The sequence below is a fragment of the Eulemur rufifrons genome, chromosome 19, assembly GCF_041146395.1.
Source record: "Eulemur rufifrons isolate Redbay chromosome 19, OSU_ERuf_1, whole genome shotgun sequence".
Lineage (NCBI taxonomy): Eukaryota > Metazoa > Chordata > Mammalia > Primates > Lemuridae > Eulemur > Eulemur rufifrons.
Genome location: NC_091001.1, coordinates 43,789,628 through 43,807,312, shown reverse-complemented (window position 1 = coordinate 43,807,312; position 17,685 = coordinate 43,789,628). Strand labels below are relative to the sequence as shown.

Sequence of the window (17,685 nt, the reverse complement as noted above, 5' to 3'; positions counted from 1 at the left end):
TACCCCACAATAGAATTTATCTGCTCTGTTGTCTGTGGCCATTTGGTTGATTCAAGCTATTGTTATTGTAAAGAGTGCTCCGATGACTATTCTTGTACATGCCTCCTGGGCACTTGAGTTTAGCGTATATGCCTAGGAGAGGATTGCTAAACCCTACTCGGGTGGGGAACCTGCGGCCTTCTGATTTCAAGATTGTTCTTTTTTAGGTGCCAAAGGATGCAAGAAAACTTCATCCTTCTCTGCTGCACCCCTTATAATAAAAGGATTTGTTTTGTAAAATTTGGATTCAGTCAAAAGACTGCGCTTAAGGACCTAGAAGGTCACATGGGCCTCAAGGGCTCAGGTTCCCCACATTATTATCTTTTTTAAGAGATGGGATCTGGAACAGGGGAGTGGGTAAATTCACACCTAACGGGTACAATGCACACTATCTGGGAGATGGATACACTTATAACTTTGACTCAAATAGTACAAAAGCAATTTATGTAACCAAAACGTTTGTATCCCTGTAATATTCTGAAATAATAAATAAATAAATAAACAAGAGATGGAGTCTCACTCTGTCACCCAGGCTGGAGTGCAGTAGTGCGATCATAGCTCACTGCAGCTTCCAACTCTGGGCTCAAATGATCCCCCCACTTTAGCCTCCTTAATAGCTGGGACTGAAGGCATGCACCACTGTACCCTGCAAATTTTTTTTATGTTTTTATAGAGATGGGGTCTTGCTATGTTGCTCAGTCCACTCTTGAACTCCTGGCCTCAAGGGATCCTCCTGCCTCACCCTCCCACATTGTTGGGATTATAGGCGTTGTGCCTATAATTGTGCCTGGCCAGAATTATCATTGATCTACATCCTCTCCAGAATTTGGTATCATCAGACTTCTTTTTTCATTTTTTATTATTGTTATTTCTTGCCAATCCAGGAGGTGTTGCATTCTCATCATAATATACATTTTCCTGTTAACCATCTTTCATGTATTTATCCATCTTTCTGGTTTCCTTTTCTGATGATTGTCTGTTCTAGACATTCCCCTGTCATCGTTTGTAAACACAGCAGGGTAGCTTCCCCCATTCTGCTGAGTGTCTCTAACTCTTCCCTTGGTTAAACAGAAATCCATAATTTTGATGTAATCACATTCATCAGTTTTTTTCCTATGTGGTTTGAGCTTTTGAAGTTTTAAAAAAAATCTTTCCATACCCTTAGGTTAACAAAAGACTTTAACGTTTTGTTTTAACTATAATTTACCTTTCGTGTTTGGGACTTTAGTTCATCTGAGGCCACTTTTGTACGTGGTGTAAGGAAGGGATCCAGATTTATTTTCTTTATATGGTGATCCAGTTTTCCGAACGCCATCTACTCGACTAAACAATCTGACCTTTCCCCGTATCTTTCATGAAATTCCCTTCTATATCTCCGTCTCTTTTTGAGCTCTCTGGTCTGTTTGTTGGTGCACCTGCAGTTCTTGTACCAACCACACAATTTTTATAACAGTGACTGTGCAATATGTATTAGTATCTGATAGAGGAAACTGCTTCTTTATTCTTTATTTTTAGGTTTTTCTGGATTTTTAATTTCTCCATACACATTTCAGAGCAAGTTTATCAACGTTCTCAAAAAAAGTCCAAATGGATTTTTTTTTCAATTCAGATGAACATTCATTGGGCCCATATTAAATGGGACACAGCTATGAAATTCCCCTCCCCTGTCTGTGTACAATTCCATCCACCCAGGCAAGATCAATGCCTGTCACCCCTCAGCTGGGTACATGCTATGTTTCTCTAGTTTTCTCCAATTATGTAATCTTCTATGGTGTAGTGATAGGCTGGTTCAAAAGCTCAGAATCTTCTTAGAAAGCGGTGGATAGCACAGCGATAGTCACAGCTAATGGAGACTTTGCTTCATTTTAAGCACACACTGAGATGTGCTAATTGCTTCCTGCAGAGGTGCTGGGCCGATCTGGTGTCCCAGTCATGGGCTCTTCAGAATAAACAACAGTGACATCAAAATCCACATTCATGAAAGTCTCTGTCTGAACTGTATTGTAATCAGGTGTGGCCTCGGTGACTTCTTCCACAAAGGTGGAGGTGGCTGACTGCACGTTAGCAGAGAATCTGACGGCCTGCATGTTCTCCAGGTACACGTGCGTGGTCGAGTCTAGGTCCATCATTGATTCCAGTATGTCAGTGTTTGGTTCAGGAGGTAGTGAGAGCAAAGTCATGGCCAGGGCACACGAGGCAGAGGAGGTCACAGCCTTTCTGAACATGGTGCTGGCAAGGAGGCCAGGAGGCTGGGAAGGTGAGCAGGCAGGTAGGCGGGCCTTGGTGTGTCTCAGCTGCATTTTTTGATTGGTGGAGAAATGACATCTTTCTAATGTGTGGCTCTAAGATGGAAGGTCTCATTTATTCAGATTGTCTTTCTGTAATGAGGTCCTTTGAGTGTTGTTTACTACTTAGATACTTTTTAGTTTTGTTGCTATTATGAGTGTTGTTATTTTTAATTGTATTTTCTAGGTAGTTATTACTAGTGTAGAAAATTGCTGTGGATTTTCATATTGATTAATCTTGTATCTGGCAACCTTACTGAACTCTCACGTCTGTTGATTGTTTTTGGTCCTTGTAGGGACCATATCATCTAAAATAATGTCAATTTTATCCTTTACTTCCCAATTTTTACACTATTTCTCCTTCTAAATTTCCTTAGAACAGCAGTCCCCACCCTTTTTGGCACCAGGGACTGGTTTCACGGAAGACAGTTTTTCCACAGATTGGGGCAGGTGATGGGGTGGTTTCTGAATGATTCAAGCACATTACATTTATTCTGCACTTTATTTCTATTTTTATATTGTAATATATAACGAAATAATTGTACAACTCACCATAATGCAGAATCAGTGGGAGCCCTGAGTTTGTTTTCCTGCAACTAGACGTTCCCATCTGGGGGTGATGGGAGATAGTGACACCTGAAGTGTGTTGCTTGTATCCAGTCTACTCTGTAATCTCGTTTGGTTGCTGTCACTGCAGAAAACCCTGCTTCACAAAGATAGGATGTTGGAAATGGAAGCAGGCTTTTCAGTGCTTTTGTGGCAATCTCAGGATATTCTGCCTTGACTTTAATCTAGAACATTTGGAGATTTGAAGTTGTCTCAAACATACTTTTAAGGCCACCATCATTTGCAATCTCAAACAGTTGACCCTCTTCTAGCATGGACAAAGTCCGTTCACCTGGCTTATTCACAAATGGCTCACGGTCCATTCCTTCCCAGTTCGGGGGTCTTTTGTGCTTGGGAAGTAATGCTCAACTCCATTGAAAGCTGAGATAGGTGCTCATGCACCAGTTGGGAGAAAGAAGGCCCTGGTTCAGTCTCTTTTAAAATCTCTGCTAATGTTTGAAGCATGTCGAAAGTCCCAGTGTTCACTTGTTGCCCCGATAATTCCAGTTTGGCTTTGAATGCAGCCACTTTATCTGCTGACCTGAACACAGTTGTCGTTCTCCCCTGAAGTGACAGATGGAGTTTGTTGAGCAGGTTGAATATCACACAAGTAAGCAAGTTTTGTGACCCATTCCGTGTGACTGACATGTGCTGCCAGTGGTGACTGTTTTTCTAAAAGAAATCTGTGGAGTGGTTATCGTAACTCAGAAACTCTGGCCAGTGATCTACCTTTAGAAAGCCACCTCACTTCTGTGTACAAGAAAAGACGTGTGTGCTCTGTGTCCATCTCCTCACAGAGCTGTGAGCACAGACGTGAGTTAAGGGCATGTACTTTAATGTGGTTGATAATATTAATCACATCCTGCAAAACATTGTTTAGTTCAGGTGACCTTTTTTGGCTAGCCAGCATTTCTCTATGGATGACACAGTACGTAGACTCACATTCAGAAGCGACCTCCTCGACCCGAGTAGTGAAACCAGAAAGCCGTCCAGTCATGGCAGCCTCTCTGTCCATGCATATACCTACACAAAGTGACCAGTTCAGTTTTCCTGCTTTGGTCATTCAAAGACTTGAATAGTTCCGCAGCTGTGGTGTTGGTTGGCAACAAAAATGCACACAACATAGCCGCATGCACAACCTCCTGAAAATGTATCGCACAAAAACAAGCATTGTTGCCTTGTTGTCAATATCAGTAGATGCGTCAACCTGTATTGCATACCATGGTGACTCACTAATCCTCCCTAACATTTGTGCCTCAGTATCTTCTGCTATTTCATCAATTCATCTAGTTATGGTGCTGGCCGAAAGAGAAACACGTGCCACCTTTTGAACTGCAGCCTCTCCTAAAAGTTCACGCCAAATGTCCTTAGCAGCAGGCAGGATCAACTCTTCACCAATAGTAAAGGGCTCCTGAGCTTTAGCAATGCTTCACTTGCTCACCTGCCCAGCACTGTGTGGCCCAGTTCCTAACAGGCCACTGACCGGTACCAATCCGTGGCCTGGGGTTTGGGGACCTCAGCCTTAGAGCGTCGGCAGGACATTGATTAGTGGTGATTGTGGCCAACTTTGTCTTGTCCAAAATCTTAAAGAGAATGTGCCTGAGCTTTTGCCATTAAATCTAATAGTTTCTGTAAATTGTTCTGTGAACATATGATTTGCAAATAAAAGCTTTATCATGTTAAGGAAGTTCCCTTTGACTCCTAGTTTGCTGAGAGTTTTTGTTGTTCATTTTAATTACAAATAGATGTGGAAGCTTATCAAATGCCTTTTCTGCGTTAAAATTTTCATATCGGCCGGGCGCGGTGGCTCACGCCTGTAATCCTAGCACTCTGGGAGGCCGAGGCGGGTGGATCGCTCAAGGTCAGGAGTTCGAGACCAGCCTGAGCGAGACACCGTCTCTACTAAAAATAGAAAAAAAATAAAAATTAAAATTAAAAAAAAATAAAATAAAATTTTCATATGGTTTTCCCTCCTTATACTCTTCCAGATAAAATCTTCTTGATCATGACATACTTTTTTAAATGTGCAGTTGGATTTGATTAGCTACTAACATTTGGTTTAGGGTTTTGAATCACAAGGGTTTTGTTCATAAGTGAGATCAGCATATGATTTTCACTCCTGTATTGCCCTTATGTGATTTGGGGATCAAATTTATTGTACTGATCACTGGATTAGCAATGTGGAGATCATTGAGGACCCTTCTAAGAGCAGTTTGCTTAGGGTAGAGTGAGTTCAAGGGAGAATAGGCAGAGAGGAAGTGAAGACAGGGAGTTAAGAAGGTTGAGAAAAGGCTTAGGGGAAGTAGGGTCAGGGAGTTTTGTTTTAAATGGAACAAACAGGAGTGGTTTTGGGATTTTTGTCTTATTTTGTTTTTTGACCCTTAGGAGTGTGGATTAAGTTAATCACATTCTTTAGCTGATGAGACATTATTAGCTTTGATCCAGTTAAAGACACTCTTGTTTATTTTTCCCCATTTGTTCCCCCATTTCCCTCCTCCCCTATAGGTGATTGTTGTAATTTTTATTTCATTTTAATTTTTTCTAATTTAAATTAATGTAAAATTCGCCTTTGAGGGTGTCCAGTTCTATGAATTTTGACAAGTGCACTGTCATGTAACCGCTACTACAGTTGAGACAGAGAACAACCCCAGCACCACAAACCCCTCACACTGCCTCTTCTGTGTCAGCCCCGCCTCGCCGCCCAGCGCCTGGCAGCCACTGCTCTGTTCTCCTTCCCTATAATGCTCTATAATTTTGTCTTTTCCAGAATGTCACGTAAATGGCATCATGCATTATTTAGTCTCTTGAGTCTGGATTCTTTCACTTAATTGCTGCATTTGAGATTTATTCATGTTGTTGAGTATATCAGTAGTTCTTTTTGTTGTTGTGTAGTATCCATTGTGTGGGTGTTTGTCCATTCAGTGGTTGGAGGACATTTGGGTTATTTCCAATTTGGGGCAATTAGGAATAGAGTTGCTCTAAACATTTACCTAAAGGTTATTGTGTGAATATAATAGGTTTCATTTCATTTGGGTAAATAACAAGGATTGCTCCATCTTATGGTAAGTGTATGTTCATAAGCAACTGCCAAGCTGATTTCCAGAGTGGCTGTACCATTTTTCATTCCTATTTGCAAAGTATAGCAGTGCCGGTTACTTGGCATCCTTACCAGCACTTGATGTTGTCAGTATTTGTTATTTAAGTAATTCTAATAGGTACATAGTAGTATTTCATTGTGGCTTTAATTTGTATTTCCCTAATGGAAAATGATATTAAGCATCTTTTATGTGTCTATTTGCCATCCATGTAGCCTCTATAGTGAAGTGTTTGATCAAGTCTTTTGCCCATTTATTAATTTGAGTTCTTTGCTTTCTTACTGCTGAGTTTTTGAGACTTCTTTATATAAGGATATCCCTTGTTAGATATGTGACTAGCAAATATTTTCCCCCCATCTATGTTTACCTTTTTATTTTAAAGTATCTGTATTCTTTTGTTGTTGTTGTTGTTGAGACAGAGTCTCATTTTGTTGCCCAGGCTAGAGTGAGTGCCGTGGCGTCAGCTTAGCTCACAGCAACCTCAGACTCCTCGGCTTAAGCGATCCTACTGCCTCAGCCTCCCGAGTAGCTGGGACTACAGGCATGCGCCACTATGCCCGGCTAATTTTTTTCTATATAGATTTTTAGTTTTCCATATAATGTCTTTCTATTTTTAGTACAGACGGGGTCTCGCTCTTGCTCAGGCTGGTCTCGAACTCCTGACCTCAAGCGATCCACCCGCCTCGGCCTCCCAGAGTGCTAGGATTACAGGCGTGAGCCACCGCGCCCGGCCCTGTATTCTTATTTTGCAAAATTGTTCTAGCTATTCTAGTTCTTCTGTCTTTCCATATAAATTGTAGAATACTCTGTCTATGGACAAAAAAAACCTTGCTGGGATTTTGATAGGAATTATTTTAAATCTGTTGATCATTGTGGAGATAATTGACATCTTTATAACATTGAATCTTCAAATCCATGAACATGGTATGTCTCTTCACTTATTTAAATCTTCTGTGATTTTTTCATCACTATTTTATATTTTTGGAGTACACATTATGTGCATGTTTTGCTAGATTGATACTTAAGTATTTCATTTATGAGGTAAATAATTGTACATAATATTGTTTTTTAAGTTTTGGTTTCTTTTTTTTCACTTTTAAGATTTTTATTCTACTTTGATTTGAATTCCAAAGGAAATTATAAAATGTATTCAATTCTTTGTATAAAAAGGTGACTTTAAATGTGAATGCAAATTATAAAACATAATAAATTTATAGATAAAATAAATTTATAGATCAAAATTGGGCCAGTTGCTTGTGAGTAACAAGTTTTTAAATCACCATTTTCCACCTCCTTACCAAGGATAACCTTCTAATTAATGATCAGCTGTGCTGTAATGGCAGGATAGCACTGAAATGTGAGTAAACAGAAAAACTGAAGCTTCTCCAGCTCTAGACTAGGAAGTTTTTTTTTCCCCCTATGCTTTCTCATAGTGGCAAACAGCAACCACATCACCAAAAGTAAGAGTCGTAACCATTTTGCCATCCTTAATTTCTCTTACAAAATTTGTTTCTTTGCCATCCCATTTCTGTACATGAATGAGTTTGTCTCCGTCCAGGCTAACAACAGATTTACAGTTTCTGTCATCTGCAGTGGTTTCATCAGACTCTTCTGCCAACTGGAAATTAATCTATGTGTTCTTGAATGTGCTTTGAGTCCCAGTCACCACTTTGTCTCCTTCCTGAGTGATAATCACTGTTGGTTTGGCCACATTTTCCATCTGCCTAGTGGCAAAGCCCACACCTAGAGCCTTCATGTACTCATCAAACTTCTGGCTGTCCTTCAGCTCCCAGGTAGCACAGAATTCCTCTGCCATCCTTGCCCTCCTCCCCTTTAGCTTCAAAACAGATAAAAGAGACAGGAACGAGGATCTTTGGTCTTACTGCCACTGCTCTTCCCCGTTGCCTGAATTTTGATTTCTAATTGTACAATGCTGGTCTGTAGAAATGTGATTTGGTTTTGTATATTGACTTTTTTTCTTGTGACTTTGCTAAACTCACTTATTAGAGGGTGCTTTTTTATTTTTGGTAGATTCCTTGGGATTATCTACATATTCAGTCATGTCTACGTAGATATCACCTATAAGTGGGAATGGTTTGGTTTTTTCTTTCTAATGCAGTCTGTTTACTTGCTTTTCCTTCCTTCCCTCTTTCCTTCCTTCCTCCCTCCCCTCCTTCCTTCCTTCCATTACCCATATTGCGCTGGCCAGGACTTTCAGTATGATGTTGTATAGGAGTGGAGAGGACAGATAATCCTGCTTTGTTCCTAATCTTAGCGAGAAAATATTCAGTCTTTCACCATTAAGTGTGATATTAACTAGAGATTTTTTTTTTTTGGTAGATTCACTTTATCAAGTTGAGGAAGTTCCCTTCCATTCCCAGTTTGCTGAGTTGTTGGTTTTTATTTTTTTCTTTTTCATGAATGGATATTGAATTTTATCGTATTCTTTTTCTGCATCAATTGATATGATGTGTTTTTTCTTCTTTAGACTATTAATATGGTAGATTACGTTGATTTATTTTCAAATATTGAATCAACCTCACATTCTTGGAACACCCCACATGGTGTAGTATATTATTCTTTTTAGACATTGAAGGATTTAATTTGTTAATATTTTATTGACCAGCCTGAGCAAGAGCGAGACCCCGTCTCTACTAAAAATAGAAAGAAATGATCTGGACAGCTAAAAATATATATATATAAAAATTAGCTGGGCATGGTGGCACATGCCTGTAGTCCCAGCTACTCTGGAGGCTGAGGCAGGTGGATCGCTTGAGCCCAGGAGTTTGAGGTTGCTGTGAGTGAGGCTGATGCCATGGCACTCTAGCCCAGGCAAGAGAGTGAGACTCTGTCTCAAAAAAAAAAAAAAAAATTTATTGAGAAATTTTACTCCTATGTTTATGAGAAATATTGCTTAGGACTATTCAAGTTATCTTTTTTTCATTTTGGATAGTTTGTGATTTGGGGGGAATTGGTCCATTTTATCAAAGTTGTTGAATTTTTGTGCAAAGGCTTGTTCATAAGCCTGGAGGGTCTGTACTTAATTCCTTTGTTTCATTCCTAATATTAGTAATTTGTATTTTCTCTCTTTTTTTGTCTTTTTTATTCTTGCTAGAGTTGTGTGGATGTTGTTGATGTTTTCAAAGAACCATATTTTGGTTTCATTGATGTTCTCTATTTTTTTAATTTTCAATTTTATTGATTTCTGTTCTCATATTTTCCTGTTTCCTTCTTTCTGCTTACTTTGTGTTTATTTTACTCTTCTATTTCCACTTCATTAAGGTGGAAGCATATACTATTTAAAACTTTTCTTCTTTTCTAAAGTAGGCATTTAATGCTTTAAATTTCCTATAAGTTCTGATTTAGCTGTATCCCCCAAATTTTGATATGTTATCTTTTCATATGTGTTCAGTTCCAAATTTTTCTGTTGGCTTCCTGTTATTTTCCCACACATCTGGATTTCCATTTGATAGCATTTCTCTTCATCCTGTAGTGCTTCCATTAGCATTTCTCATAGTGCCGTTCTGCTGGTGACATACTCTGTAGCATTCATTGATCTGAAAATCCCTTTATTTCGCTCTCATTTTTGAAGGCCATTATCACTGGATAAAGAACTCTAGGTTAATAGATTTCTTTTCTTTCAACAATTTAAAGATGTCTTTCCATTGTCCTTTGGTCTCCATCATTTTTTATAAGAAGTCAGCTATCTTTCTTATTGCTGTTTTCCTATATGGTTTCCCCCTCCTCTCTGGCTTCTTTTAAGATTGCCTCTTTATCTTTTATTTTCATCAGTTGGACCATGATGTTTCTAGATATTTTTTTTTTTAAGTTATCCTTCTTGGGGTTCACTGAGTTTCTTGAATCTATAGATTGATATTCTTCAACAAATTTGGGGAAACTTTGGCCATTATTTCTTCAGCTATTTTTTAGTCCTAGTTTCTTTTTCCTTTGCTTCTGGTATTTTAATTACATATATGTTAGGCTGCTTGATATTGTCATTAAGACTTTGTGCATGGTTTTGTGAATATTTTTTTTCTTTGTTTTTTAGTTTGGATAATTCCTGTTGACTTTCAGATTCACTGATCTATTCCTCTGTGGTGTCCAGTCTTCTCTGAAGCTCATCAAGTGAATTTTTAATTTTAGGTATTGTTTTGTTCAGGTTTAGAACTTCCATTTGGTTCTTTTTAATAGTTTTATTTTTCTACTAAGATTCCCATCTATTACTCTTTTCTTTCCTTTAATTCTTTCAACATGTTGATAATAGTTGTTTTAAAGTTCTTTTCTAATAATTCTAATGATAAAAATCTAATAATTCTGCTCACTCCTTTATCTCTTTATTATGGTCACATTTTCCTGCTTCTTCCCAAGTCTTTAAATCTTTTAGTTACATGTTGGATATTATATGTAAGGGATCTAGATTATATTGTCTTAATATAAATGCTGTTGAATTTTAGTTTTGTAGGCAGATAAATTACTGGCAGAGCCACTTGATCTTCACAGACTTTATTTTAGGCTTTGTTAGAGTAGGTTTGTTTTGACTTTGTTCTTAGAGCTAGAGCATGCCCTTACTCAAGGGCATGGTTCTTATTCCTAAAGCATGGCCTTTCTGGGGTTTCAGCACCTGAGGTGCTTAGGGAGATATCTCCATTTTGGCTTAGCCAATACTCCACTTTTTCCCATCACTGCATGAATTCTAATGTGTCCTTTCAGGTCTCTGTCTCCCTAGCCACCCTCTCCTCCCCAGCAGCTGCTCTCTTCTTAGATTTATAGTTTCATTCTAAACATGTGTAGCCCAGCCCTTGGCCAAGGCCCCAAGAGGACCCACACACAGACTTCTGGAGCCACTATTCTGTGCAGTTCCTTCCTCTCCAAGACTCTGCTCTGAAAATTCCACCTGCCTCAGCAGCCCCAAACTCTGATCTCTGCCTTATCAGCTCAGCAAGACTGCTGCTCCCTGGCTGATGTACCACGTCCCTGTGCCATGGTCTGGAAAGTGTCTCTAGGCAGATATCCAAGATGAATGTGGGGCTCACGTCAGTTTCCCTGCTCTCAAAAATTTTAGCCCTATGCCATAGTCCAAAGCCTGAACACACTTGCCTCACATATTTCCAGTTTTAAAGTCATTTGCACCAGGATGGTAAGTCTGCCACTCACTATCCTATCATGACTGAAAGCAGAAGTCTAATCAATGTGTTTTCTTTTTGTTAATTGGTGTATAATTTACATAAAACAAAATGCACTGATATTAAATGTTCAATACATTTTGATAGTTGTATACACCCTTGTAGCCACCACCCACTGTACTTTCTTTCACAATGCATTAATGCTGCCTGTTCTAGAACTTTGTATAAATGGAAACATACTGTATAAACTCTTTTATGTCTGGCTTTTTTGCTTAGCATACCATTTTTGAGATACATCCATGTTGTTGCATTTATCAGTAGTTTATTCCTTTTTTAAAATGGAGAATAGTATTCCATTATATAAACATGTCATAGTTCCATGTTTATTATTTTGGTAGTTTCCAGTTTTGGACTATTATGAATCAAGCTACTATGACTATTCTTGTACAAGTCTTTATTTGTCCTGCGTAAATAGATCATAAGGTTGATGTATGTTTTAACTTTATAAGAAATTGACAAGCAGCTCTCCAGAGTGGTTATACCATTTTACACTTACACCAATAATATATTAGAGTTCCAGTTGCTCCACATCCTTACCAACATTTGGCATTGTCAATCTTTCTGAAATGATAAATGATTGGGTATTTTGCATATTGCATTGAATTAGCTGCATTTCTTTCATGATTAGTGCTATTTCAAACACATTTTCCTGTACTTATTGACCATTTGTATGTCTTCTTTTGTGAAGTGGGCTAGTCTTTTGCCTATTTTGAAAATTGAGTTTTTGGTCTTATTATTGTTGATTTGTAGAGGTTTATTATATATTCTGGAAATAAGTCCTTTGTCAAATACATGCACTGAAGCTATGTTTTTCCCAGTCTATGACTTGCCTATTGAGCTTCTTAATGAGTTTATTTGTTTTTCTCTGTTTGTCTGTTTTCTTTTTCATTGACTTCTATTCTTATTTTTACTATGTGTTTTTTTTTTCTGCTTACTTGGAGCTTAATTTACTCTGTTTTTTTTAGATTCTGAAATACTTAGTTAGATCTAGGAGTTTATGTCATTGATTTTTACACCTATCTTCTTTTCTAATAAAGGAATTTAAAGTGTTAAGTTTCCCTCTAAGCACAGCTCTACCTGCGTCCAGCAAGGTTTGATATGCTGTGTTTTTCATTATCATTGAATTCAAAACTCGTCTTGTGATTTTTCTTCTCTGACCTATGGGCTAATTGGAAATGTGTTTGTTTATTTCTAAGTACTTGAGATTTTCTAAATATCTTGTTCTGAATTTTGACTTAATACCATTGTGGTCAGAATCTGTTCTAATGTTCCAGCATCTGGTATATCTTGGTAACCACAGAATGTGCTCTTGAATAAAATGTGTATTCTATAGTTATACAATGTCCTATAAAATATTAATTAGGTCAGATTGGTTGACAGTGTTTTTCAAATCTTTTATGTCTTTACTTGTTATACCATTTACTAGAAAAGGATGTTAAAATCTTCAGCTATGATTGTGGCTTATTTGTTTCTCCCTTTAGTTTTGAATTTTTTTGCCTTGGGTATTTTAAAGCTCTGTTACTAGGTGGTATATGTTCCAGATTATTCTGTCTTCTTGATGAATTATTCCTTGTATCTTTATGAAATGTCCAGCTTTCTTATCCTTTTCCCATCCTTTTACTTTAAATCTGTCCTTGTCTTTGTGTTAAGAGTGTCCTTTTTGTAACTAGTCTATGGCTGGGCCTTGCCTTTCCACCCTGCCTTAGTCAAGGCAGCACCTTATTTCTAACATCGTCCATGCTGCTATGTGTGCATCTGACCCACTGCATGTTCCCCCTGCTGTGCGTCCCCGGAGTGTGCCCACCCATCCTGCCAGTGATGGACCCCTGCTTTGCCTCCAACCCCTCCCCACCACCAAAAATACTGTTGCTATAAGCATCTTGTACGGGCCCCCTGAGCTGGGGAAGAGTTTACCTGGGATGTTACCCAGAGCGGGATTGCTGGCTTATAGAGTTTGCCTATCCTTAATTTCACTACGGATTGCCAGATTTATCAATATGTCTGCATGGTGATGGGAATGATCGAGAAGGGAGAGAAAAATGATGAGGAAAGAGTAGGGAGAATGGCTAAAGCCACATGCTTGAGTAGATGAGAGGGGTCAGGACTCACTGCACAGGAGGTTTGCCTTCACGGGGAACAGGGACAGTTTGTCAGCAGAGAAGGTGGGAAAGCCCTGTCTGGGCCAGGTGCAGGTGGATGGGTAGGTGTGGTGGAAAGAACTTGGGGAAATCTTCTGTGCCTTTGATCTTCTTAATGAAGTAGGAAGCAACCAGAGGGTAAGACTGGGGAAGGGGATTCTGGAAATTTAAAGAGAAGGAAGTTGGAAAATAGTTCTTTTGGAGATTGGGAGCGAGTGTGGACAAGGAAACAGCCTCATTGCTGGGCAGCTCTCCAGGTGCTCTCTCGGTTGGTGTTTCTCCGGCCAGGGTCGTGGGGGAGGCCCAGGTGTGGAGCAGGCTCAGCACGGGGCTCTGCCTGGCACCGGGCTAGACACCCGGGCACAGGAGGAGCAGTGCAGGACGGCTGCCCCTGCAGTGGAGAGGGGGCAGGAAGCTGCAGCCGCGCAGATAACCGCGGACTCCCCGTTCGGCTGCGGGAGGTGGCAGTGACAGTGCAGCGGGGCTCACGTGTCTGAGTCAGTGGGAAGGTGACACTCTCCAGCTATGTGAGCTTGCTCCTTGGCAAGGTGTGGGTACTGAATGCTGCTTTGTCCATAGGTTTATTTTGTACTGTAAAGGTGATGCATTTCATACTAAAAGAAATTAGGAAAATGTGAAAAAAAAATCATAAATAAAAAAGTAAAGATCATTTGAAATCCCCTGTCCCCGCAAAGATAGCCATGGTTAGCATTTTGGTGTGTTATTTTTAAAAGAAAGGTCTGATCCCTGCTCTACGGGCTTTGGAGGTCTGACTTCCTACCCAAACGTGGATAACACCCCCATCCCAAATGTAGCTGGACAGCATCGTGCTAGGCTTTGATGGGCCAAGAGAGGAGCTCTCCCCATTCCTGGGGGAAGTTAAGGAGGGCCACACAGAGGAGGTGGTCTAGGAATTTGGTCATTCGGTCGTGAAGTTCAGAGGTCTCTCGTGCCTGTCTTGCTGTCTTTTTCCCTCCTGTCTCTCCTTATTCGGTGTTTCTCTAGGACAAAAACAGCTCCCACTCCGTCCCACCACGTGGCTGGGCAGGGGGCACTCCTGGGGTGAGGCGAGTGGGGAGGGCCCCCTCAGTGGGGAACAGGGAAGCAGAAGCCCTGAGGCAGGACCCCGAAAGTGCCATTCAGTCACAGCGCCTCCATTTGTTTAGTGCAAGGAGGGTCACTCCACCCCGTCCCAGCCCGTGCCCCGGCACTGCCCACAGCAGAGCAGGCTGGAGGAGCAGGGCCACAGGCCTCACCCCCTTGGGTCTGTGTCCCCCTCCAGACAGCAGCGACAGTGAGCTGGAGCTGTCCACGGTGCGCCACCAGCCGGAGGGGCTGGACCAGCTGCAAGCACAGACCAAGTTCACCAAGAAGGAGCTGCAGTCCCTCTACAGGGGCTTCAAGAATGTAAGCGCCTCCCCACTCCCCCCGGGAGAGGCCCTGAGACCCTGACCCACTCAGCCCTCCCTGTTCCTGACTCCAGGCAGGAGGGACTCAGGCCCAGGGAGACCTTCTAGAAACTTCTCCATTGCACAGTAAATATCCCAGGGGCCTTTATAGGGCTTATATTCTGTGGGAGAATTCTGTCTGGGGGCTGGAGCGGGCCCCAGAATCAGAATTGTGAGGTCCACTGTGCTCCCTTCTCTGTCTCTGATGCTGGTACAGGGAAGGGGCGCGGCTCGGCACAAGGCAGCAGCCACCCCCTTCCTACCTCCCTCCTTCCTCTCGCCCACCCCACCCAGGCTTTCCCCAGCCCAGGCACCCCCCAAGATGGGGAGAGAGGCCAGGCCCTGTGGAGTCAGAGTCGGGGCGTGGATCTGGGGGTGGCCGAGGTAGCTGAGGGGGTGACTTCCTGCTGCAGGAGTGTCCCACGGGCCTGGTGGATGAAGACACCTTCAAACTCATCTACTCACAGTTCTTCCCTCAGGGAGGTGAGTCCACGGCCAGGGCCCCTGGCTCCTCTGAAGCCCCCGCTGCATCCCTGTGTGGAGGGAGGGGACCCTCCCACCCTCCTGCCACCCCTTGCGTTCCAGAGGCCTGGTGCTGCCTCTGTCCAGCTGGAAGAGGGGACTCGGCTGGAACCCCCAGGCGGGGCTGCCTGGCTGGGGACCCAACACACCCCAGCCCCCGCCTTGCTCTCCACAGACGCTACCACCTACGCACACTTCCTCTTCAACGCCTTCGATGCCGACGGGAACGGGGCCATCCGCTTCGAGGTAGGCCCCACGACCCCTCCCATGTGCCCTGCCCCTGAGGCCTGTGGGGGGATCCCCCAGCCCCGGTGGCACCCTCTCAGGGCTGTCGGGAGGGTCAGACACAATCCTGGGTGGGAGCGGTCCAGCATGTCACCCCGGGAATGAGTGGGCAGCACATAGCTGGCCCTGGGCCAGTGAGGTCAGGGGCATTTGACCTTGCTGTCCTGTCACCCTGTGTCTTCCTTTCAAGGAGCTCCCATCCAGCTCTGCCCCGCCAAGGGAGCTACACAAACGCACACTGTGGCAGTCGAGACCCAGTGAATTTGCATTTTCAAAGGGGCCAAGGTTTAGCTAATGAATGCTGGGATTTCAGCCCCCAGCCCCAGAATTTCCCCCTTGTGACCCAGAAAACAGGCCAGAAACATCCAGAGAACATCCCAGCTGGGCACTGTGAGTGAAGCCCGGTGCCCCCACCGTGAGGAAGCAGAAGTCCATCCCCCTGGCCTGGCTGGGGCTCTCTGTGTGGGAGCCTCACGGGCTCGTCCCAGGCCTGGCCACACAGGATCATTTGCTAGAGGCCCCATCTGTGGAGCCCAAGCCCCTAAAAATAGCTGCAGGCGAAAAGCTGAAACCTCTATGGAGAGGAAAACCTTGCTGAGAGCCAGCCTGATCGATATGCTGGGCTCAGCTTCCAGGGCCAAGGGTGGCTGACAGGAAAGCACGGAGCAAGCCCCTGCACGCGCCAGGGTAATAATAGCTTGTCGATAATGCTGCTCGGGTTATTTCTGTGCCACGAGCCCGCCGAGCACACTCACACACACCCACCTTGCCCTGTGACCACAGGACCCCCCACTCTGCACCTCCCTGCCAGGGCCTTGCTTGTGCAAGCACGCGGTGTTCTCTTCATTTTCAGCAATACCTGGATTACTAATACCATTGCACATGGGAAAAATCCAACCTGGGAATATTCACTGTCCTCCCCAGCGCCCTCCTATGTGACCAGTTTCTGGTGTCCCTTTTAAGAGGCACCTGAGACTTTGGACAGTAAAGTGTGAGGAGGATCCCGAGTAATGGGCCCACGCAGGGCTTGGTGGGACAGATTTTCTTGTTCAGAAATGAGACGATCGGCCAGGCGCAGTGGCTCACGCCTGTAATCCCAGCACTCTGGGAGGCCGAGGAGGGAGGATCGCTCAAGGTCAGGAGTTCAAGAGGAGCCTGAGCAAGAAATAAACCTGAGCAAGAGCGAGACCCCGTCTCTACTAAAAATGGAAAAAATTAGCGGAGCAACTAAAAATAGAAACAAGCAAACAAAAAAAATTAGCTGGGCGCGGTGGCTCACACCTGTAATCCTAGCACCCTGGGACACCAAGGCAGGAGGATCACTTGAGGTCAGGAGTTCAAGACCAGCCTAAGCAAGAGCGAGACCCCATCTCTGCTAAAAATAGAAAAAACTGGCTGGGCGTCATGGCACACTCCTGTAGTCCCAGCTACTCGGGAGGCTGAGGCAGGAGGATCACTTGAGCCCAGGTGTTTGAGGTTGCTGTGAGCTATGACGACGCCACTTCACTCTACCCAGGGCAACAGAGTGAGACTCTGTCTCAAAAAAAAAAAAAAAAAGAGAGAGAGAGAGATGATGAACAGCCCCTGAGCTTGGTGGGTATTCAAGAAGGCTGCTGTCATCCTCCTCAGCCTCCTCTCACTCCCCTAGAGGGAGGCGTCCTGTGGTCCTATAAGGTGGTAGGTGGCGGGTCTGCAGGGGAGGGGTCTGGCAGTGGCTGAGCGGGGGGCGATGGTGTCGAAGCTCCTCTACTGGGCACCTTCTCAGAAGGTCTTTCATCACTGGCATCTTCCTGGGCCTTCTGCGTGCTTCTCTGCTTTCACGCTGGTGTGTTTACCTTGAGGAACTTCTTGATTTCAAAGTGTTCTGCTCTGGGAAGGAGGAGGGAAGGAGGAAGGCACATATCCCCACGGCCCCATCCTTGGAGCACCACAGGTGGGATCCCAGTGGTCACAAAAGCTCCTGCCAGGGGCAGGGGGTGCAGAATCTGACCTGGAGGACACTCAGCCCTCCTCACTGCCAGGCCTCAGAACCTTCCAACATACCCTTAAAATGCAAAGTCAGATCGGCTTACCGATGTTTGCAA

The 17,685-nt window shown here is 43.2% G+C and overlaps 1 protein-coding gene and 1 pseudogene across 2 annotated transcripts in view; one reads left to right on the top strand and one right to left on the bottom strand.

The window, feature by feature from the left end:
• KCNIP3 (potassium voltage-gated channel interacting protein 3) overlaps nucleotides 1-17,685 on the top strand; it is a 71,851-nt gene that overhangs the window by 49,867 nt on the left and 4,299 nt on the right. For both annotated transcript variants that reach the window (XM_069494205.1, XM_069494204.1), the window contains exons 2-4: nucleotides 14,629-14,753; nucleotides 15,208-15,277; nucleotides 15,492-15,562. In XM_069494205.1, coding sequence (XP_069350306.1) covers nucleotides 14,629-14,753; nucleotides 15,208-15,277; nucleotides 15,492-15,562 — 266 coding nt within the window. The remainder of the gene's footprint in view (nucleotides 1-14,628; nucleotides 14,754-15,207; nucleotides 15,278-15,491; nucleotides 15,563-17,685) is intronic.
• Nucleotides 7,443-7,841, bottom strand: LOC138400090 (fatty acid-binding protein, brain pseudogene; annotated as a pseudogene).